The sequence below is a fragment of the Rhinatrema bivittatum genome, chromosome 19 (assembly GCF_901001135.1).
Source record: "Rhinatrema bivittatum chromosome 19, aRhiBiv1.1, whole genome shotgun sequence".
NCBI lineage: Eukaryota > Metazoa > Chordata > Amphibia > Gymnophiona > Rhinatrematidae > Rhinatrema > Rhinatrema bivittatum.
The window spans coordinates 9,736,928-9,759,544 of NC_042633.1; the positions used below are offsets into that span (position 1 = coordinate 9,736,928).

A 22,617-nucleotide genomic window follows, 5' to 3' on the forward strand; every position below is an offset into this window, starting at 1 on the left:
TGGAGAGCGGACGTTCCCACAGAGGGAAAGGGAGAGGCCGGACGGCGGAGGCGGCATAGTAGCAGTAGTTGACGGCATTACTCCCACTGTAGAAAGCAACCCGAGTGGAGGAACCTGAAGACCCATACCCAAGAGGGTAGACCCGTGAGGAGCACCTTTAGCGGCAGCGGGCACCCCCCAAGGAGTGGGCATACTGATTGGTTAAAGCGAGAAAAACCCCGGAGAGTTGGTAGACGCAGAAGGGACCTGAGGAGCGGGTACCTGGGCGTTCTGATATCCGCGAAGTACCAGGTAAGGCTTGAGTAGGTCTTCCAAGCAGGTGGAGAGCGAGTGCCCTGGCGTTCTGATACCAGCGAGGTACAACGGCAGGCTGGAGGAGGTCTTCCAAGTGGGAGACTTAGAAGTGGTAAGAGGGAATGAGACCTAATCCTGGCTACCCCGTAGTGCTGATCGTGAGAGCCGAGTTGGGCGACAGTAGCTGACGGGGCCACTAAGAAGTTCCCGCCAGGATTTAACGCATTTGCGGCCTTATTACGATGGACCCAATAGGCTGATGGTGGGTAGACATGGTGTATTGTTAATTGGTATTGCCGGATACCAGGGTTGGCACTTGATAAAGTTACATAACTAACAAAGACTAATTATTTCTTCCAGACACACCATGCATTGTTTAGAGTGGTCCTTGAAAACGGTTCATACCATGACTACGGCACCCCAGAGACTTGGGGGTGGCTGCACAGGTAATAGCAACAATGATATGTCGGGGATCAGGATGTGCAACATGGTAATAATAATAAGTATACTTCGACTACACAGGTAATTATAATAAAGACATATGACTCCACGGTCCCCAACCTGGACCGTCACTGCAAAATGTGAGGAACTCACAGCTATGTGAAGGAGGGTTCGAGAGTTGTCAGGGGGAGGCAATATTCATGGACTGGTCAAAGTTTACCAATGGGAGATAACAACGAGGGACTGGAACTTTTGAGAATGGAAACAGTTAATCATGTTCTATGGGATGCCATTGGGGGCAGGGCATTTTACAATGCTCTACAGGATTCCAGGCCGCAGCTTATTTAGGAAGTGGGGGACACGAGGCAAGGGTTCACCCTACCTCGTGTTTTGGCGGTTACCCGGGCCGGTAGGGCATATTGCAAGTGATGCCGGTGACATCACAGGATGGCGTGGTAGCCGGTCAGCGCCTTGGGTGGCGAAAAACGGTTGTGGCGCGGAACGTGCCGGTGGTCGGGGCCCCCTTGCTGGCGGACAAGGCGGGGGCCCAGGGAGCAAGACTGCCTGGCTTGGTACCTACGGCGGGCAGCAGTGGAGACATCATACCGGCTCGGGTACCCAGGGAAGTTTTTATTGATCTGTTAAATAAAAGCTGCGGCCTTATTTATACCAACGACAGTTCTCTGTGTGGTTAATGAGTATAAAGTGAATGTTTACAGGATTAAGGAGAGTAAAGTAACAAAGGTAGGGACGACGGACACGGGGGAAAAGTGGCGGCTGCTAGAGTTATTCTTTTCTTATTTTCTCGGGCTACTGTTCAAGCAAATTTTTTTTTCAGAAAACAGGATCACATCATTTAAATTCTGATATTTATTAACCAATATGTTACAAGGCAATTACTTTGTTTGCTTGAGGCTCCCTGTGGCTTTCCCCATTAGGAATTCCTTGGTGTTCATGTCTGGTCTGATTAGGATGATATAACATTTGGGGAAGAATATACAACCCAACAACCCAGCACTGGAGGACAAAATTGCAAATATTTCCACAGCCACCGTGTATTTCCCTGTTGTGCTAAGATAAGCAGGAATGAAAGAGAGCCAGACAGCAATGAATATAAGCATGCTGAAGGTGATGAACTTAGCCTCATTAAAGCTGTCAGGCAACTTTCTAGCTAAAAACGCTACAATGAAGCTGATAGTAGACAACAAGCCCATGTATCCCAGCATGCAGTAGAATGCAACCAATGACCCTTCATTGCATTCAATGACTATCTTTCCCATTTGGGATTTCATGCTCATTTGGTAAAATGGGGGAGCTATGACCTGCCAAGAAACACAGATGAGGACCTGGACCAGACTGCAGGCTAATACTAGGACATTGGGCAGTCGTTGTCCCACCCATAACTTTAGGTTGCTGGTTGGCTTGGTGGCCTTGAAGGCTATGACCACCATGATGGTCTTGGCCAGCAGGCAAGAGATACAGATGGCGAATACAATGCCAAATGTCATGTGTCGCACCATGCAGGTCAGAGTTGTGGGATGGCCTATGAACACTAATGAGCACCCAAAGGACAGAATAAGGGCTAATAACAGGAGGTAGCTGAGTTCACGGTTGTTTGCTTTCACAACTGGGGTGTGGCGGTTCTGAATGAAAACAACAAGGATAGCAGATGGCATCAGAGCACCAAGCACAGAGATAACAGCCAGAACCATACCCAAGGGTTCTTGATAGGACAGAAATTCAATGGACTTCTTCTGGCATCCATCTTGTCTCTTAGTGGGCCATTGGTCATCGGGGCACTTCATGCACTCTGTGGCATCTGCAGGAAGAAGAAATGCCAGATGTGGTTTTGATGAGGGAAATCAGAATGGGAGTATCATTCACCTTTAGAGGTTCCTTAACTTCTCCTATTTTCTATATATCTATCATCTTGTTGAAATGCAAGACATATCGATGTACCCTGATTTTAGAGTCATTATTGTTTTCTGTATAATTTTTTATGATTGTATTGATGCTGTAGTGTTTTCAATATAACTTGCTTGTGGAGGCTTTGCTATTTTGAATCCTGCCTTCAGTAGTCATTTCGAAATTGAAAAGGAGTTCGTAAATAAAAAAATTAAATTAAACCTTGGCAAATAAAAAAGACTTATTTTCCAGCCTGGTGACATCCATACGATAAAGTCTAAATGAACACATTATTCTTGAACATGAGACTTTTTACCATAGCGTTTTATATAAATATGGCTTGCAATATTTCTTCCCTCACCAGTCTCATGAAAGGCAGAATACTTTCAAAATTGTGTTATGTTCTGTTCAACCATTTAAAAAAATTGTTATATTTACCTGCTGACACCCATTGAAAATTCAACAGGTAATAATTATGATTGAACCCACCACTCTTGTCCAACCCCTATCTGACTCTGAGAAGTCTCTGACCCTCAGACTTATTCTGTCTCTCCACATGTTTACTGATGTTCCCTCTCATGTACCCTTCCTGCCCCTTTACCCTATTGGTCAATGTCACTGTGTTTCCTAGGGATGTGCTGGTTTGCATAGTATGTGGGTCAGATGATGGACATTGCTCCCTGGTGGCTACCAGTGTATCCATGCAAACCAGCCCCCCTCCAACAGAAAGATAACCCCATGCATATGTTAGATATAGATTGTTAGCTTCCAGGTCATCATAGGTCTCTTCTTAAGATGTCACACCATGAATTACTTAAGATCTACGAACCACTGAGGGATTTCAACTCAGGAAAACATCACAGGGGATATAAGTATGTTTTAATGCTTTCAAATTACAGAAAGATAGTGTAAACCTTCAGGTAAGCTTTTGGTGATGAAGAGGTATTCATTTCCAGTTAGTAATTAAGGAATAACACCTTCCTTCAGTCTTCCATTTAACATCGGGGTTTGCATACATGAATTCTTTTGATAATGTTGTCTATGTTTCTACTAAGTTGGTGCTTTAACTAAGTTTGAGTAAGGCCAATGTTTGTATGTGATACAAACCTTTGACTTATTGATATCAATTGGAAGATATCTTTGTTTTTATTATGTATGTTTCTTCTACCCGGCCAAGAATGTTGGCTTGCAACTGTAATTTTTTTTTTTCATATAAATAAAACAGAAGGCAATTCTTGACAAGGAAATCTACTTTTAAGATTTTAATATATATGCCGGAACATGTTTGTCTATAAACATTTGCTCAGAACTAACTGCGTACCCTGCAATGCTTTTGTCCATTAAACTGACCTAGACAGAACCACTGTATCCTCTAATACCAACCTTCCCTCCTTCTAAATATGCTCACTACTGAGTGGACGTCATAGCACTCACCGGTTTGGTTACTAAACTCTTCTTTGGAGCAGGGGATGCAGTCAAAGCAGCAGGCAGGTTGCCCTTCCAGAATGGCCTTCCTGAACCCAGGACCACAGCTCTCACTGCAGATAGAGACAGGAGCCTTAACAGAGAGAAATGTGGAGGGGGACAGAGCAAATTTGTCTATTAATAATGTGCCAAGAGGCTCTTTATTTCAGATAAGAGTGGTGCATAAGATCAGACACACACCAGAAAGGGTGAAAATAAAAAGACTGGAAAAGAGATCTGAGGGGATGGAAGCAGCAGAGAAAAGGACTACTAAAATGATAAACTCTACAAAGAGGGGCTTAAGACAGGCAAAATGAATAAGCTGGAGGAAAGAGGGCTTATGCTAGAAACCAGTGGCGTAGCCACGGGTGGGCCTGGGTGGGCAGGTGCCCACCCAACTTAGACCCAGGCCCACCCAACTGGCACCGGAACTGCAAGGCTGTCGCGGGATCCCATCCCCGCGACAGCGAACAAGAGAACCCACGCCTCGCGCGCCATCACGGCACACGTGGGGAAGCGCTGCTGCGGCCGTATGGCCAACCGGTCTTCCTGTTGAGAGGGGGGGAGTGGAAGCGCCGCGGGCAGCTTCCGCTTCCTCCCCCCAAAGCAGGAAGATCAGCTGCCTCTCCTGCTGCCACCCGTTCTGCTATCTTCGGACCAAACGGCCCGCCGAACTTCCTGTTTGGGGGAGCGGAAGCGCCGCGCACAGCTTCCGCTTTCTCCCCCAGAGCAGGAAGATCAGCTGCCTCTCCTGTTGCCACCGGCCTCCTGCTATCTTCGGGCGTCGGGCCGTACTGCCCGCCGATCTTCCTGCTTGGGGGGTGGGAGGGAGGAAGTGGACGTTGTGCGCTGCGCTTCCGCTCCCCCCCCCCCGACAGGAAGTTCCGACGCCCGAAGATAGCAGGAGTCCGGTGGCAGCAGGAGAGGCAGCTGATCTTCCTGCTCTGGGGGAGAAAGCGGAAGCTGTGCACGTGCTTGAATGTGTATGTGTGGATGAGAATGGGAGTGTGTGTGGGTGAAAACTGGAGCCTGGGTGTGTATGTGGGTGAGAATGGAAGCTTGAATATGTGGGTGAATGGGAGCTCGAATGTGTATATGTGTGGTTGAGAATGGGAGCCTGGGTTTGTGGGTGGGTGAGAATGGGAGCTTGAATGTGTGTATATATGGGTGAGAATGAGAGCCTGGGTTTGTGTGGGTGGGTGAGAATGGAAGCTTGAATATGTGGATAAGAATGGGTGCTTGAATGTGTGTATGTGTGGGTGAGAATAGTACCTTAAATGTGTATATGTATGGATGAGAATGGGAGCTTGAATATGTGTGGGTGAGACTGGGAGCATGGGTTTGTGGGTGAGAATGGGAGTCTGGGTTTATGTGTGTGGGTGAGAATGGGTGCCTGGATGTGCGTCTGTGTGTGCATAAGAATATAAGCCTGGGGAGGGGTGAGAAAGTGAGAACTTGAATGTGAGCTTGGGGGGGGGGAGCATATGAGAGTGAGAGCTTGAGTGTGTGAGAGGGAGTCTGTGAGAGAAAGCGTGTATGTGTGTGTGTGTGTGTGTGTGTAAGGGAAGAAGACAGTAATAGAAGAAAGACACTGAAAAGGAATTAGGAAATGAGCTATAAGGGAAAAAATGGGAAAAAGAGACCAGGACCAACTGATTAGAAAAATACAAAGATCAGACAACAAAGGTAAAAATATATATCTATATTTTGAGATGTTAGCAATTTAAATATAAGCAACACAACCGCTCCCTCAAAATTTATGGACAGGTAGGAGCCGTGTATAAAATCGTAATAATAAGAAGGCTAAAGTACCACAAATCACCGTGAATTATGTTTGTATCATTAAGTAAACCTCATACTTAGGCGTAGATGTGAATGCTGTGCTGCATAATTTGGCATTATTTATCAGTAAAAAAACAACTAGTAGACCTGCATGCCTACAGCCCACCCATGTTAACCTTGTGCCCACCCAAAAAATCAATTCTGGCTACGCCACTGCTAGAAACATGAAATATTTGTCAGGCTTCAATAGTACAGGATGGTGAAATGTTGCATAGAAAAAGAGCTTCAAGATTAATCTCCCTCCTTTGTGTGTGGCAACCCTCCCGCTTTCATTGGCTGAGTATTGCAATCTGATGTTTTAGGATGTTTATACTCGGGTACCATGGAATGTTTCTCACAAGGGAGGGGGGCAGTAAAGAGGAACACCCTCCTTCCAGTTAGGGCACCTAAGCAGGACTAAAAGGGATTAAAACCCACCCGAACATCCCTCAGGGGTAGAGGGGGAAGGCAGAGGTTTAATAAGAAGTAATCATAAGATAACACAAGTATTGTAGGGTAGATTTTCAAAGACGAGCGCGTGTATCTATCTGCGTGTGGTTCCTGGCACATAAATGCGGCGATTTTATAATATGCACGCACATGTGCAGGCGGGTTCTGACTCACATGTCCAAGGAGGGATTTTAGTTAAAAACGCATGGCGACGAGATCGGGCCTACACCTTTCCTATCCCCCTACCTTACCTTCCTCTCTTTTCCCCTCACCTCCTCAATCCCTAAACCCACCCTAACTAACCTCTTTTTATTTGTGAACTTACCTGCTCCTTCAAGCAGCAGTAAGTTCCGCATGCCAGACGGAGTGTGCTTCTCCGGACAGGGCCTCATGGCCCCGGTCCCAGGTGGTCTCTGCCCCATCCTGCCCCGAGCCCACCCCTTTCACAAAGCCCGACACTTCTCTGCGTATTGGGAGATACACTCGTGGCTGGACTGTTGCGAAAATGCATTATATGCACCCACACGGCCCGGCCACGGAAGTACCTCCCGGTATTTGCGTGCACCGGGTTATTAAAATTTGGTCTTTTCTGAATAACATTAAAAATTGAATGTATTGGAGTAAATTATTAATTAATTTATCATATAAATCATGTATTTATATGATAAATTAAAAAAGAAAAAAGAAAAAACAGAAGTACTTCTGTTTTTTCTTTTTTCAGCAAACAATAATTTTTTCTAATCAAATTCAATGCCCACATTATAATAAATTCTATAACTTTCTCCTTTTTATCCTAGATCCTACTATTCCAAGAACATAGAGCAAAGAAATCCAGAGTTCCTGTATTCTAAAAAGTAACACAGTCAGATAAGTATTTGTCTGTCCAATTGTAACTATTGATTCTTTTAGGTAAGTTTCATAAATGAAACCATAAAAATCGATTCTATGTATCTTTCTTTCCTTTTATGTTTCCCTAGATCACGTGTGAGAATGTACTCCTCCTTCAGAAGTGTTGCGTTCAGAGGACCACAGGCCCATCCCGCAGCCCTCCACCCTTATCTGATAGCTGGGCCCGGCTGCATGGCCTCCCGACACCACATCTCCCTGCTGTTCCCGGCAGTCCCTGCACAGCGTCCTCTTCTGAGTGTGGCAGAAAGCCAAGCCGCGCCACTCCAGCTGGCCTCTCTTTGGTGCAGTACGACACCGCTGGAACACTGGGCCCTGGATCGCCTTTTTGGAAGTCTCCTCTCCTGCCTTCATAGGCCCACACATGGCCAATTCCCCCACATTTAAATGGCCAGTGGTGGGAATGGGCAGGAGGCGCACTCTGATGGCATCACAGGCTGGTCCATATATAAGTTTGCTTCAGACACTCCTTCAGTGCTTGGCAATAGGTTGACTCCTCCTGGAGAAGTTCTTAGCCAGCGTTCCTGAATCCTGCTCCTGCTCCTGTCTCTGCTGTTGTTCCTGTGCCTGTGACTCCATACTTGTTCCTGCAGTTTCGTTTGTCTCTTGATCTCCTCTTCTGTGGACATTATTCCCTCTGTCTGTCTTCAGCATCTCCTCCTGTTCCTGTGGCCCCTCCTCTTCATCTACTCCCTCAGTTTGATCTTCTGGCTTTGACTTTGGACTGGACCCCAACACTACTTGACCTCCACCTACCACTGACCACAGCCTGTACCTCATCTTCGATTGAACTCTGCCTGCCCCTGACCTATGCCTTGTCCAGACTCCGCTGCCTATCACCAGTCCTGAATGTGGCTTGACCCGACTGCAAGGCCTGCTGTGCTAGCCTGCCTCATTTACCAAGCTTTGCATTTTCATCTCCACAGATGCCCGTGCCCATGTCCAGCCTGCCTCAGCTACCAAGGGCTCAACCTAAGGGAAATGAGGGCTGGTACTGGTGAAGCTCCAGTTGGTCTTCTGCTCAGACCAGGTCCACCTGCCACGGTGGGGACCTGCAAGTCTCCTCACTGCAGGCTGTGCCAACCCCACCTCAGTCTGTGTCCCCTTCCACAACAAGAAGCCTTCCTGGGTGAATATTTTTCTTTTTAGGTATTTTCTTTTTCTGTTCATTCTGATGTGTTCTCTCTCTTGTCTCTAATAAACAGGCCTGTCTTTTTTTTAGGCTGGTATGTACACACATAACTTTATTTTTCCCTTTTGGACTCCCATCTCAGCCAATCAATGTTTACTTCTAGGTTAAGCTCACCCCTTTCTTCTCCCTAGCCCCAGTCCTTTGTTGACATCCAACTTATCCCTGGCCACACTCTTCCCCTTTTGCTCCCTTATTTATTACATCACTTCCAAATGCACCCTATGTCTGGCATTTGTGGATGACACAGATTGGAACCAGTTATACATTTTTCAAGTTGGCAGAGAGTGCTTGTAGATAGTAAATAATGTGCCTTCAAGATGGCAGCTGTTGAGGAGGGACCAGAAATTTCATCATGACTGTGCATGCACAGTAAAAACAAAACAAAGAGCATTTCAATCATAACGCTGTGAACCATGCTGCAGGCAGCCATCCTGTAATGACATCAGAGGCCATGACATCATCCCTGCACATGCCGCGCATATCTTATAAAATCCGGGGTCGGCGCGCGCAAGGGGGTGCACATTTGTGCAACTTGCGCGCGCCGAGCCCTGCGCGCGCTGCCCGTTCCCTCCGAGGCCGCTCCGAAATCGGAGTGGCCTCAGAGGGAATTATCCTTCTACCCCCCCCCCACCCCCGCACCTTCCCCTCCCTTCCCCTCTCTTCCCCTACCTAACCCACCCACCCAGCCCTATCTAACCCATCCCCCTACCTTTGTTGTTGAAGTTACGCCTGCCTTTGGCCTGCCTTTGACGTGCCATCATCCGACCCGGGGGCTGGTCCGGAGGCCTCGAACATGCCCCCGGGCCGGCACCACGCCCCGACACGCCCCGACATGCGATGCCCCGGGACTTATGTGTGTCCCGGGGCTTGCGCGCACCGCCGAGCCTATGCAAACTAGGCTCGGCGCGCGCAGGTTTTTTTTTTAAGGGTTACATGCATAACTTATGCGCGTAACCCTTTTAAAACCTGGCCCTATAATTCTATAAATAAGTAGAATCTAGGCCATACTATTATTTTGTAAGAATCAAGCAAGAAAAGAGCCTGTTTTATTTGTGAAAAGCAGAGGCTGTTTTTATCAGTAAGTTCTAAATTAAATAAGTTTTTTTCTTAGACATTCTAGAATCCCCTTCTCCTTGCAACCTTTCTCCGTCTTCCACTAGAGCACCATTGCTTTTATTCAGGGTCAGAGTATTGTTTTGATGGCTGGAGCACAGCACACTGTGCACAAGGGTATACAGAAAAGATGTTTTTTAAAAGCAGCACTGATTTTCAAAGTTAGTGAAACATTTTATTAGCTGTCAAAAAAGGAAAAGAAAATCAGAGACCGTACACAGGGACCTCCACAGGCAGCCATCATGGAATGTATGAGGAATCTTAGGAAAACAAGATGCATCCTGGGTAGTTACCCGGAAGCCCACCACACGGCCCCCCTGCTTTTTGCCATCCAGTGGCCAGAAGTAGTACTGCACCCCCAGCCACACACCACCACTCCTTCCTTTTTATTTATTGCTTATTTTGTTTTATTTTTGTTTTAAATATGAACATGGGCAAACTTGTGAAAATAAGGGGGGGGGGGAGAATATGTGACATTACAGTACATTTTAGCCAATTTTTGGAAAAGTAGAGATGTATAAGACATTGTTAAAACTCTTTATTATAATCCTGGGGCTGTAGAAAGTTTGGGGGTTGTGACAGGACTTTATCAGGCCATTAGGAGATGTTGTAAAGGTGTGAATAGAAAGCAAGTCAAGAATGGCTCAGGGAACAAGACATTTACACTTTACACAAACCAGCCAGAGTGCATTTTAAATGAAACAAAATAATCATCTTGGACATATACAAGCAAAGGCAGGCGGATTTAGTGGATATATAATCTTTAGCCATTCACAATGATGGCTCCAAATATATATTACTGGTCATAGAATTCCTTTTGAATAACACGAGGGGTATGAGTCTAAAATAAAAGACCGGGCGTGAAGTGACAAATGATTTAAAAAGATATTTAGCCTCGGACGTATACTGCAAAACATACAGACTGACAGGGGCAAAGAGTTTTTAAACAGCTTACTGAAAAATGTGTTAAAAAGCAAAAGGGTGTATCAGTTTCTGACCAACAGCAATGTTAATGCCTCTGTGATGGAGAAGTTTAGCAGAACTTTAAAGACTAAAATGTGGAAATTCTTTAGTACACAATACTTTTTGCTATAGGGATGTACTGGAGACATTTGTGAGCGACTATAACCACAGTTACCACAGACGTATGCGGGGCAGGCCAGTTGATGTGATGCCTTTGAACTCTCTATCTGACCTGGAAAACATTCTTTGGAGCCAAACTGAAGTTTGAACCCAATAATAACCCATGTAAGACTGTCCAAAATGTAAGCACATTTTGAAAAGGGGTATGAGCAAAAATGAGCCGATGCGATATTTATAATAATGGATGTTTAGAACAGGGGTCAGCGCATGGTGTACAAGATTCAATATTATGACAGAGAAACCATGCAAGGATCCTTTTAACCAGGAAAAGTATTTAAAGTCAATCACAATCAAGAAAGGATGTACTGCATCAATAAGATTATGGAAGTAAAAGGAAGGGGAATGAACAAGCGGTGCTTAGTAAAATGGCAGGGGTGGCCCAATAAAATCAACCATTTAGTCAAAGCCTCAGAGATGAAAGACATTTAAAGGTTCATGATGAAAAAATGAATGAAGCAGGTGTTTACATTACTTTGCTTAACAAAGCTTCTGTGAAATCTTTTCTGGATAATACCAGCTCCCATTTTATGATACCACTGGCTAGACCTCTGGATCTTCAGGGACCATGGGAAGTAGGGCTTGTGGAAATACAATATCCATAACACACGTAGCATAACATTAAACAAAACATACTTTGTCTTTCTTAACAGAAACCTATGCTGCGGCATCCCTGTCAAGGGTCACAGGGATGAGTTTATCAGCCTCAATTATGATAAGCCTCATTACATTCCGTAAACAAACAAAACAGTAATACCATCACCTTTGAAATAAAGATGGATCAGAATATGCATGTCTCATTTCATTATGGAAAGGTGATCCTTAAATTTCATCTGCGACTCCAGAAAGCTAAGGAATTTTAACTTGGTTGCGTTTAAAGACTACATAGAAATGACGGCAGAAGACCAAATGTTATGCTGGAGAAAATCCGGATGTGGATCCTTGAGCCGACCGGCCCGAAGGAACAGTCGGTAGGCAGAACTCCCACTGGGCAAAAGGATCTTCACCTGGAAACCCGAGACTCCTCCAGAGGAGCTATGGGAGCCCGGGTTGCTAGGACTTAGGAGGCTTCGCCCTGGAAGCCCGAGGTCCCCCCAGGAGAAGCCCGTAGGGACCCGGACCGCTGGGACTTAGGTGAGAACGAAGAAAAACAGGAGTGGAATCCGGACTGGAGTCTGGGCAGACAACGAGCAAGCTGAAGTCGGGATCACGGTCCGAGGTCAAGGCAGGCTGAAGACAAGCAGGTCAAATACGAACCGGAGTCAAGGCAGGTAGTAGGCAAGTGGAGTCAGGCAATCCGAGGTCAAGGCAGGTAGCAGGCAAGCGGAGTCAGGCAATCAGAGGTCAAGGCAGGTAGCAGGCAAGCGGAGTCAGGCAATCAGAGGTCAAGGCAGGTAGCAGGCAAGCGGAGTCAGGCAATCAGAGGTCAAGGCAGGTAGTAGGCAAGCGGAGTCAGGCAATCCGAGGTCAAGGCAGGTAGCAGGCAAGCGGAGTCAGGCAATCAGAGGTCAAGGCAGGTAGCAGGCAAGCGGAGTCAGGCAATCAGATGTCAAGGCAGGTAGCAGGCAAAGCAGGAGTGCAACTTAGAACTACAGGAAGTAGAGAACCTCGTTGCAAGGCAAAGAAAGGAAGAGACTGCAGAGCTTAAATAGCCCTGCAGCGTCTGACGTCAGAGGAGGGAGGAGCCGGGTTTTCCCGCGCTGGTTGCTTTAAAAGCAGAGATCAGTCGCGCGCGCGCGCCTGGGGGCGGGGCTGGCCGCGAGGGTACGCCAGCGGCAGCGTGGGAGCCGGTGCATGGCGCCCGAAGACCCTGCAGGCCCGCGGAGGACCGGAACGGCTGAGGAACGCAGCGACCAGGGTCCTGAGGCCGCGGAACGTGGCAGCTCCCCGAGACCCGGGAAGAAGGTAAGGCCTCGGGCGCCAGCGTGGTGACCGAGACCGCAACAGTACCCCCCCTCTTACGCCCCCTCCGCCGAGGGCCAGGTTTCCCGGGATGGGCCAGATGAAATTGAGTGAGCAAGGATTTGTCCAAGATGTTCCGAGCTGGCTCCCAAGAGTCCTCCTCGGAGCCACACCCCTCCCAAGCCAGTAGGTATTCCCAGCGACGGGCGTGGAAGCGAACGTCCAAGACTTCTCGTACCTGATACGTAAGCTCTGAAGATGTAGGGGAGGATAGCGCATCCGTGGAGGGATGATGGTACCGGGACAGTACCACCGGTTTCAGCAAAGAGACGTGGAACACGTTGTGGATGCGAAGTGAAGACGGAAGGCGAAGTCTGTAGGAAACGGTCCCAATACGCTCTGCAATCTGAAAAGGCCCACAGTATCGAGGGGCCAACTTACGAGAACGGTTAGGTAGTTGGAGGTTCCGAGTGCTTAACCACACCTTGGTACCTGGCAGGAAAACTGGCGCTGGCCGTCGATGACGATTGGTAAACTGCTGGGACCTCTTTGCTGCGGTGGTCAGTTTGAGTTGAATCCTCCTCCAGAGATGATGTACTTGCTGCGCCGTGTTTAAGGCAGCAGGTGATGGAATGGAAATCGGAAGCGGCAAAGGAGGTCTTGGGTGACGTCCATACACAATCTGGAAAGGGGTTTGTCCAGTAGCAGCATGAGTATGGTTGTTGTAGGCGAACTCGGCCCAAGGCAGGAGAGAAGTCCAGTTATTCCCTTTTTCAGAGATAAAACTGCGGAGGAAGGCTTTGAGAGTGCGGTTCGTGCGCTCCGTCTGACCATTAGTCTGGGGGTGAAAGGCCGTGGATAAATTTAATTGGACCCCAAATTTTTTGCAAAGGGCACACCAAAAACGAGCCGTAAACTGCGACCCACGATCCGAAACGATACTCTGTGGTAGACCGTGAGCCCGGAAGACGTGTGTAGTAAACAGGAGTGCGAGTTCAGGTGCAGAGGGCAGCTTAGGCAAGGGTACCAGGCGAATCATCTTAGAGAAACGGTCTACCGTTACCCAAATCACCGTATTGCCTTCCGAGGGAGGTAGGTCCACTACAAAGTCCGTGGCTATGTGGGACCATGGTTCCACGGGAATAGGCAGTGGCTGCAGGAGGCCCCAGGGCTGACCACAAGGCGGTTTTTGCCGGGCACATACTGGGCATGAGTCAACATATACTCGGACATCTTGTCGCAGTCGAGGCCACCAATAATAGCGGCTAAGCAAGTCGAGCGTCCTCTCCCTGCCGGTGTGACCTCCTGAAAGCGAGTCATGGGCCCAAGCCAACACCCTTCTGCGATCCTTGTGGGAAACCACCACTCGTCCTAGGGTGGAAACCGTGGTGCTAGCTAACTGGATTTTTGCAGGATCTATAATGTGTTGAGGGAGGTCTTCCTTCTCCTCCTGAAGTTCATAACGGGAGAGTGCGTCAGCCCGTACATTCTTTACTGCGGGTCGGTATTTCAGAATGAAATTAAAGCGGTTAAAGAAAAGGGACCATCGTGCTTGTCGAGGATTAAGACGTTGGGCCTGGTTAAGGAACTCCAGGTTCTTGTGGTCTGTATAAATTATAACCGGATGGAGGGAGCCCTCCAACCACTGTCTCCATTCTTCCAGCGCAAGCTTGACCGCCAGCAGCTCCTTGTCCCCAATACCATAATTGCACTCGGCAGAGGAGAACTTCCTAGAGAAATAGGAGCAGGGTAGGAGATGACCGGAGTTAGAGACTTGTGAGAGGACCGCTCCCACAGCAATGTTGGAGGCATCGACTTCGACAAAGAACAGCCGCGTTGGATCTGGGTGGCGTAAACAGGTATCCTGGAGGAACGCCTCCTTTAACAGTTCGAAAGCCTCACAAGCTCCCTCAGGCCAAAGGCGAGTGTTTGCCCCTTTCCGAGTTAGCGCGGTTAAAGGTGCCACCAAGCGGGAGTACTGAGGAATAAAGTGTCTATAGAAATTGGCAAACCCCAAAAAGCGTTGTAATGCTTTCAACCCCTCAGGTCGGGGCCACTTCTTGATGGCGGATACCTTGCTGGGGTCCATCCGGAAACCTGTAGAAGACACAATAAACCCGAGGAAGGGTAACGACTCTTGTTCAAAGAGACATTTTTCGAACTTAGCGTACAAATGGTGGTCTCGTAGACTCTGGAGTACTTGTCTCACATGTTGCCGATGGGAGGCAAGATCCGGGGAGTGTATGAGAACGTCGTCCAAATAAACGATTACGCAGGAATGCAATAAGTCACGCAGAATCTCATTCATCAAGTGTTGGAAAACAGCGGGAGCGTTGCACAGTCCAAACGGCATTACTAGATATTCATAATGGCCGTCCCGGGTGTTGAACGCCGTCTTCCATTCGTCCCCGGGACGGATTCGAACCAGATTATATGCGCCGCGGAGGTCCAATTTCGTGAAGACTTGGGCTCCTTGGAGTCTGTCCAACAACTCCGGAATGAGGGGAAGTGGGTACCGGTTCTTCTTGGTGATAGCATTGAGACCACGGTAATCAATGCAAGGCCGCAGGCCTCCATCTTTTTTGGCAACAAAAAAGAAACCTGCTCCGGCGGGAGACTTGGAAGGGCGTATGAAGCCCTTAGCCAGATTCTCGGTGATATATGCGGACATGGCCCGAGTCTCTGGCTGAGACAAAGGATAAACTCGTCCCCGGGGGGGAGTAGTACCTGGAAGCAACTCTATTGCACAGTCAAAAGGTCGGTGTTGCGGCAACAATTCCGCTTTTTCCTTGGAAAAAACATCCTGAAAATCAGCATACGGAGCCGGTAATACTGGTACGGTGTGGGCCAGCGGAATCCGTTGGAATTTTTTCGCTTGGAGGCAGGATTGGAAACACTCCGAACTCCACTGGGTAATCTGAAAATCTTTCCAGCGAATCACAGGAGAGTGTTTCTGAAGCCAGGGTAACCCGAGAACCACCGGATGTACTGCTCTTTCCAACACTAGCAAGGAGATCTCCTCTGTGTGTAACAAGCCTGTCTGCAAAATGAACGGAACGGTCTCGGTGGAGATGCAGCCTGATAAAGGAGTACCCTGAATAGAGGTTATCCGCAAGGCAGGAGTCCTAGGTCGCGTAGGGAGATTCAACTGTTGCACCAATTCCTTGGTAATGAAGTTGCCCCCAGCCCCGGAGTCAACTAGGGCTTGCGTGAGGAAGGAACCACCTGGATATTCCAAAGTTACCGGCATGGTACATTGAGGAGCAGGATTTAGGCAGCCTAGGGGGCACTCCTCGTTTACACCTAGGCGCGGGAGTTTTCCGCCCGTTCCTTACACTGGGCAAGATAGTGGCCCTTTCCCCCACAGTACAGACAAAGTCTCAAGTCCCGGCGTCGCTGCCTTTCTTCGGGTGATAGCGACGAACGACCCACTTGCATGGGCTCGTCGGAGGCAGTTGCAGATGAAGAGATAGTTCCACGCGACCCCGAACTCGAACTCGAATTTGAGGGCCTGGGAGTCACGGACGTCGAACGCCGGAAAGGACGCCCCTCTTTCGCCCTCTGCTGCAAACGTCGATCAATTCGACCCGCTAAGTCAATGAGGGAACTCAGGGTCTCCGGCAGGTCCCGAGCTGCTAGCTCGTCCTTAATACGACCGGCTAAGCCCTCCAGGAACACGCCCCGGAGAGCCCCATCCTGCCAGCCTACCTCGTGGGCGAGGGTGCGAAAATCCAATGCGTAGTCTGCTAAAGTCCGTGAGCCTTGCCGGAGCTGAAGTAACTCAGAAGTAGCGGAAGCCTGTCGCGTTGGCTCATCAAAGGCCGCTTTGAACTCCTCCACAAAGCGATTCAAGTCCCCCAATGCAGGATCATTATTCTCCCACATGGGGGAAGCCCAATTCAGGGCCCGACCGTCCAGAAGGGCAAAAATGTACGCCACCTTGGTGCCATCAGTAGGAAACTGGTTAGGCAGGAGTGCAAAACGCACATAACATTGATTTAAAAACCCTCGACATGCCTTGGGATCCCCGGCATAGCGAGAGGGCGCTGGAAGTTGCGTAGGGGTCTGGAGGGTTACCAGTGGTGCAGGAGCCGGTGCCGGTACTGGAACGGGCGTGGGTGGATCGGTATCCATGCGAGACGCCAGCCTCTCTACAGTAGCAGCCAGAGAATCCAGGACTTGCTGTTGCTGCACCAACCGCTGGGCCAACCCCGGGATGGCCTGAAGCCCGGCGAGGTCTGCCGGATCCATGGCCTTGCAAACTGTTATGCTGGAGAAAATCCGGATGTGGATCCTTGAGCCGACCGGCCCGAAGGAACAGTCGGTAGGCAGAACTCCCACTGGGCAAAAGGATCTTCACCTGGAAACCCGAGACTCCTCCAGAGGAGCTGTGGGAGCCCGGGTTGCTAGGACTTAGGAGGCTTCGCCCTGGAAGCCCGAGGTCCCCCCAGGAGAAGCCCGTAGGGACCCGGACCGCTGGGACTTAGGTGAGAACGAAGAAACCCAGGAGTGGAATCCGGACTGGAGTCTGGGCAGACAACGAGCAAGCTGAAGTCGGGATCACGGTCCGAGGTCAAGGCAGGCTGAAGACAAGCAGGTCAAATACGAACCGGAGTCAAGGCAGGTAGTAGGCAAGCGGAGTCAGGCAATCCGAGGTCAAGGCAGGTAGCAGGCAAGCGGAGTCAGGCAATCAGAGGTCAAGGCAGGTAGCAGGCAAGCGGAGTCAGGCAATCAGAGGTCAAGGCAGGTAGCAGGCAAGCGGAGTCAGGCAATCAGAGGTCAAGGCAGGTAGCAGGCAAAGCAGGAGTGCAACTTAGAACTACAGGAAGTAGAGAACCTCGTTGCAAGGCAAAGAAAGGAAGAGACTGCAGAGCTTAAATAGCCCTGCAGCGTCTGACGTCAGAGGAGGGAGGAGCCGGGTTTTCCCGCGCTGGTTGCTTTAAAAGCAGAGATCAGTCGCGCGCGCGCGCCTGGGGGCGGGGCTGGCCGCAAGGGTACGCCAGCGGCAGCGTGGGAGCCGGTGCATGGCGCCCGAAGACCCTGCAGGCCCGCGGAGGACCGGAACGGCTGAGGAACGCAGCGACCGGGGTCCTGAGGCCGCGGAACGCGGCAGCTCCCCGAGACCCGGGAAGAAGGTAAGGTCTCAGGGCGCCAGCGTGGCGACCGAGACCGCAACACCAAATGGCCAATCCAGTCTGCCCAGCAATCTTTCACTCTTATTTTTCTCATACTCATCTGTTACTCTTGGCCCTTATTCGTAACGTTTTTAGTTCTAATTTCCTTCCCCCCTGCCATTGATGCAGAGAGCAGTGCTGGAGCTGCATCAAAGAACAGTAAAGTATCCAGCTTAATTGGTTAGGGGTAGTAACTGCCGCATTAAGCAAGCTACTCCCATTCTTATTTGTTTACCCAGACTATGCAAGTCAGTTCTTGTTGGTAGTTCTCAATGTAAATCATAGAGAGACTAGAGAAACCCTGTGGACTACAGAAAGTACCATGCTGCGCAGGCAGCATGCGGGCTTCCGGGGCATCAAGGAGCGCATGTCATGTACGGTGTGGGGATAGGTGGCGTATTTCATGGCCTCTTTAGAAAAGCAATGCCAAAATCCTTTTGAGAAGGGGATCTGAGATTGTTAAGCCGCACGTGAAAAGCATGGCCAAAAACATAACCTGAGATAATGGGGCATGTGAACACATCTATTCTGAAAAAGATGAATAATGATACCTACCAAACAGGGTCAGGGTTGGCTGTAATTCAAAGAGCCTCAAAAAGAAAAAGAACCAATTGACAGATGCTTCTTCAGAGACCTCCCAAACCCTGTAAATGATAGAAGTACGAGGGCATCATATCTCAGAAGCATAATGCCTCCAAGGAGACATCCATCCCCCCCCCCCCCCCCGATTACCTCCCCATGTCTCCTCCTCCCACAGGATATACAATGTTTTATGCCTCGCTACCCTATTGTTTATTCGTTGATTATTGTATCACTCTCCAGTTGTTATCGTTATAATATCTTTCCTGTCTTCCATCTCCCATGTTTTCGCTCCCTGTTTAATGTAACTTTACTTTCTACATAGTTGTTAATTGGTTTCCCCTTGTTCTATTGTAAACCGGTACGATAAGACCTCATCTTGAGTATCGGTATAGTAAAAGAATTTAAATAAATAAATAAAATAAATAAAGATATATTTTAACAAAGCGCCATGGAATTGGTGAACCTTTTTAAATTGTCACCCATGTTACAGTAGCCGGCCGCAGCCAGCCACACTCACCCCCCAAGCCGGTCCGGGTCCTTGACACGGCTCCCCAGGCCACCGCCATTGCCCTCTCCCAATGCAGCAAGGACCCGATCTTGCCGCCACCTTGCCACTGGTCCCAGCTTGTATTAGGTGCACGCGCGTGGCTCTGCCCCCCGTTTAAAGGAGCCATGGTAGGAAAGACCTCCCGAGGTCCCGGATGCAATCACCAATCCCAGCACTACATAAGTCAGCTCCTGCTGCCCAACCTTTGCCTGAGCAACAGGTCCCACTCACCTTGAGTTACTGGTTGCTCTGCATTCAAGCTCCTGCCTCCGTATCTTGCAGTTCCTGCCTCCATGTTTTCCAGCTCCTGCCTCCATGTGTTCTTGCTTCTTCATACCTTCGGCTTGCTCCTCTGGTTTTGGCTTGACTAGTTCCTGGATTCTGCCTCGTCTGCTGCCTGACCTGAACTCTGGCCCTTCTTTGGATCCTCCTCCCCGTCACCAGCCCCGACCTCTGGCACGCTCGACTCTGCTTTCGCCTTCTGTCTTCAGGCTTGTCTTCATCTGCAGACCTGCTCCTAAGTCCTGCTGGCCTCAGCACGTGGGCTGGTATAGAAGGTCCGTTTGGGTCTCCATCTCCAGTGTCCACCTCCCGACATCAAGGGCCTGTAGGAAGCCCTCATACAGGAAACACCGACATCGTCTCGGCCCAAGGGTGCACCGACTGCGCAGCGACATAACAGTTTGCTGAGGCCATGACACGGCGGACCTTTCAGGCCTTCAGGCCATCCCAGGCCTAGTGTTGAAAATTCAGCAGCAACATCAATTCTTGGAGACATTGGTGGCCTCCTTACATCACTTGAACGCCCACCTAGAAACCTCCGCAGCCCCGAGTGCATCTTCTGCTACACCAGCACCCGCCATCTCTTCTCTCTGATTATCGGCTCCCCCCTGGTATGCTGGTGACCCAGAGAAATGCCGAGGATTTCTCAATCAGTGCTTCATGCACGTCTCTTTGCAGCCTGCACAATTTTCTTCTGATACCGTGAAGACCACCTTCATCCTCTCCCTCCTGGACAGCAAGGCCTTGGCTTGGGCATCCCCCCTATGGGAATGAGGGGATCCACTCTTCCAGGACCTCCAATGCTTTGTCCAGATGTTCAAGTGGACCTTTGATGATCCTGGTTGCTTGGCTGCCACCGGCAAGGGGTACAACCGCTATCCGACTACGTCATTGAGTTCCGGACCATGGTCACGGAGCTAAATTGGCGAGAAGATAGTCTGAGACACATCTTCTTGGAAGGGCTATCCTCCTGCAGTAAAGACAAGTTGTCAGCCCAGGACCTTCCGGAATCCCTGGACGCGCTGATCAATCTTGCCGGTAGGATAGATCGTTGCCTTCAGCAGCGTGCCTGGGAGTTGCAGGGACCTTGCAGATTGGTCCCTCTTGCACCGTCTTTCTCAAAACCCCTGTAGACACCTCCTCTGATACCAGTAACAACCAGGCAGGAAGAGTGCTTGCAGTTGGGAAGAAGTTCCCTGACACCCGAAGAGAGGCAATGTTGACGGACCCTGGGCCTATGCATGTACTGGGCGGGGAAGACACATTTCTTGGCCCGATGTCCTGAAACGTTGGGAAACCTATGGACCTAGGACCAACCTGGGAGGTGGTTCAAAGATTCACCAGGTCTGCTCCCCAACTTGTCCTTCCAGTGGCCCTATTCACGAACCAACAAGAATTCTTCACCCTGACCCTTCTGGACTCAGGTGCAGGGGGGAATTTCATTATGAAAAGACTGGTTTATCATCTCTACCTGCCCACGGTACTGTGGGATACCCCGTTAGTGGTCTCCTCTATCTCGGGGGACCCCCTTCCAGGGCAGATCATTCTGTTCCCATTGGCAAGATGGTAGTAGCCCGGAACATGGCAAAGAAGTTGCTGAGATGGGCTCATGATTCCAAACTAGCTAGTCATCCTGGACGACGGTGAACTCTCGCCATGCTTCAGAGATATTACTGGTGGCCCACAATGAAAGAGGACATACAAGCCTACGTGGCATCCTGCGCAGCCTGCGCCAGACAAAAACCACCGTCTGGACGTCCTTGGGGTCTTCTTCAAACTTTAACAGCTTCAGACGAGCCCTGGGCCCACATCGCAATTGATTTTGTGGTGGATCTGCCTCCATCTGGGGGTAATGATACCATCTGGGTTACTGTGAACCGATTCTCAAAAATGGCTCACTTTGTAGCTCTACCCGGCTTGCCATCAGAGCAGTATTGACCAATCAAAATGCAAGACAGGTTATACAGTGAAAAGATACACAGAAATAGAATTTTAAAGAATATCTTTTCACTGTATAACCTGTCATGCATTTTGATTGGTCAATACTGCTCTGTATTGTGGCGCGCTGATTGGCCATTCTTTTGGTGCCAAATTCTAGACTCTTTAAACGCTGATGTCTGTTTTTACTGCTTGCTCTCCTTGCGATTTTACTGTGTAAATGTACAGCGTATCGAAGGTATGTTTTATATATTTAATTATGTTCCATGGTATTCCATCTATATCTTTCCGGTCCCTTTAATTATAATAGTTACATTTTCTTTTTCTTTTAGTTAAAATTTATTATCCCTCCCGACGCAGCTGGGTTCAGTGAAACACGGATCCGTGTCGGGGGACCCATTTGAGAATTATGCTGTCTTGAGCAATGGAGTTGCCGCCTTAATGAAAAATTAAAATATTGTCTCACGATTCGTTTCAAAGTCTGGTACTGAATTTACTTTATCTGCATCAGTGTTAGGGTTGCCAACCAGCTCCAGATTTTCAGGACAAGTTGTTCCAGTCCTGGCTTTACTCATTGATGCTGGGACTTATTCTGATTTTCCTATTACACTCCCTCAGAAAATCAAGACTATAAATACCTGCATGCAGGGGAATAAAACCAGGACTGGATGAACCTGTCCTGAAAATACGGAGCCGGTTCACAACCCTGTTCAGTATTCATAAGCGGTATTATGAAATGCACTTGATAGGGGCAGCCTGGAATATTATGAAAATTGTCTGCTGCCGGGCCCAGAGCTTAGGAGGCACTCTAGACACCTAATACACCATCAGTACTTCTATCATAGTCCAGGAAAGATCCAGATGATGGGCTTGGATGGAGAGCCGGCATCCGAGGGGGAGGAGAGGGGGTGATTTTTAAGTCAAAGTGTTAGGGTTAGGCAGGGCTTGTGCCCAGAGGATTAAACCTTTAAATATGTTTTTAATTACTTATTGGCTGCCTTCATGGGCAATAGGAGGTGTATAGAGATCCCAGATATATTTACACATCTGGGAGGGTGTTAGTATGAGCTAATCTGCTCCTTTCAGACATGTCAGCTCCCAAATTCTTGGGTCACCTTTGTGTGGCAATTTGGGGCCAAGTAATGCAAAAGTTTTTTTCCCAACAGTATTTTACTGCCGGGAAAATACTGCAGGATTTACAAAGCTGCAGGAAGTTGCTTAGTAAATGACTTCCATAAATTATAAGCCCTATGGGGCTAAGGAAATATCTACAATACCTAAAAGTAATCCACTCTGAAGTATAATGTAAGGAGGAAAATAAATACATAAAAATTAGTTTAGATTATTGCAATGTTTCTCCCATAGAAGCCTTCCCAAGATACAGACTGGTGAACCCTGGATTCTGGGGTGGTGACTCTACTACTGAGCTAAAGGTCCCAGTCTGCTTCTAATTAATGAAGAATAAA

At 48.8% G+C, this 22,617-nt stretch overlaps 1 protein-coding gene across 1 annotated transcript in view; it reads right to left on the reverse strand.

The window, feature by feature from the left end:
- Positions 1-1,631: 1,631 nt before the first annotated feature.
- LOC115081125 (extracellular calcium-sensing receptor-like) overlaps positions 1,632-22,617 on the reverse strand; it is a 75,230-nt gene continuing 54,244 nt past the window's right edge. The window contains exons 4-5 of the mRNA XM_029585635.1: positions 4,075-4,198; positions 1,632-2,554 (exon numbers count right to left, since the gene is read on the reverse strand). Of these exons, the coding sequence (XP_029441495.1) occupies positions 1,632-2,554; positions 4,075-4,198 (1,047 nt within the window). The remainder of the gene's footprint in view (positions 2,555-4,074; positions 4,199-22,617) is intronic.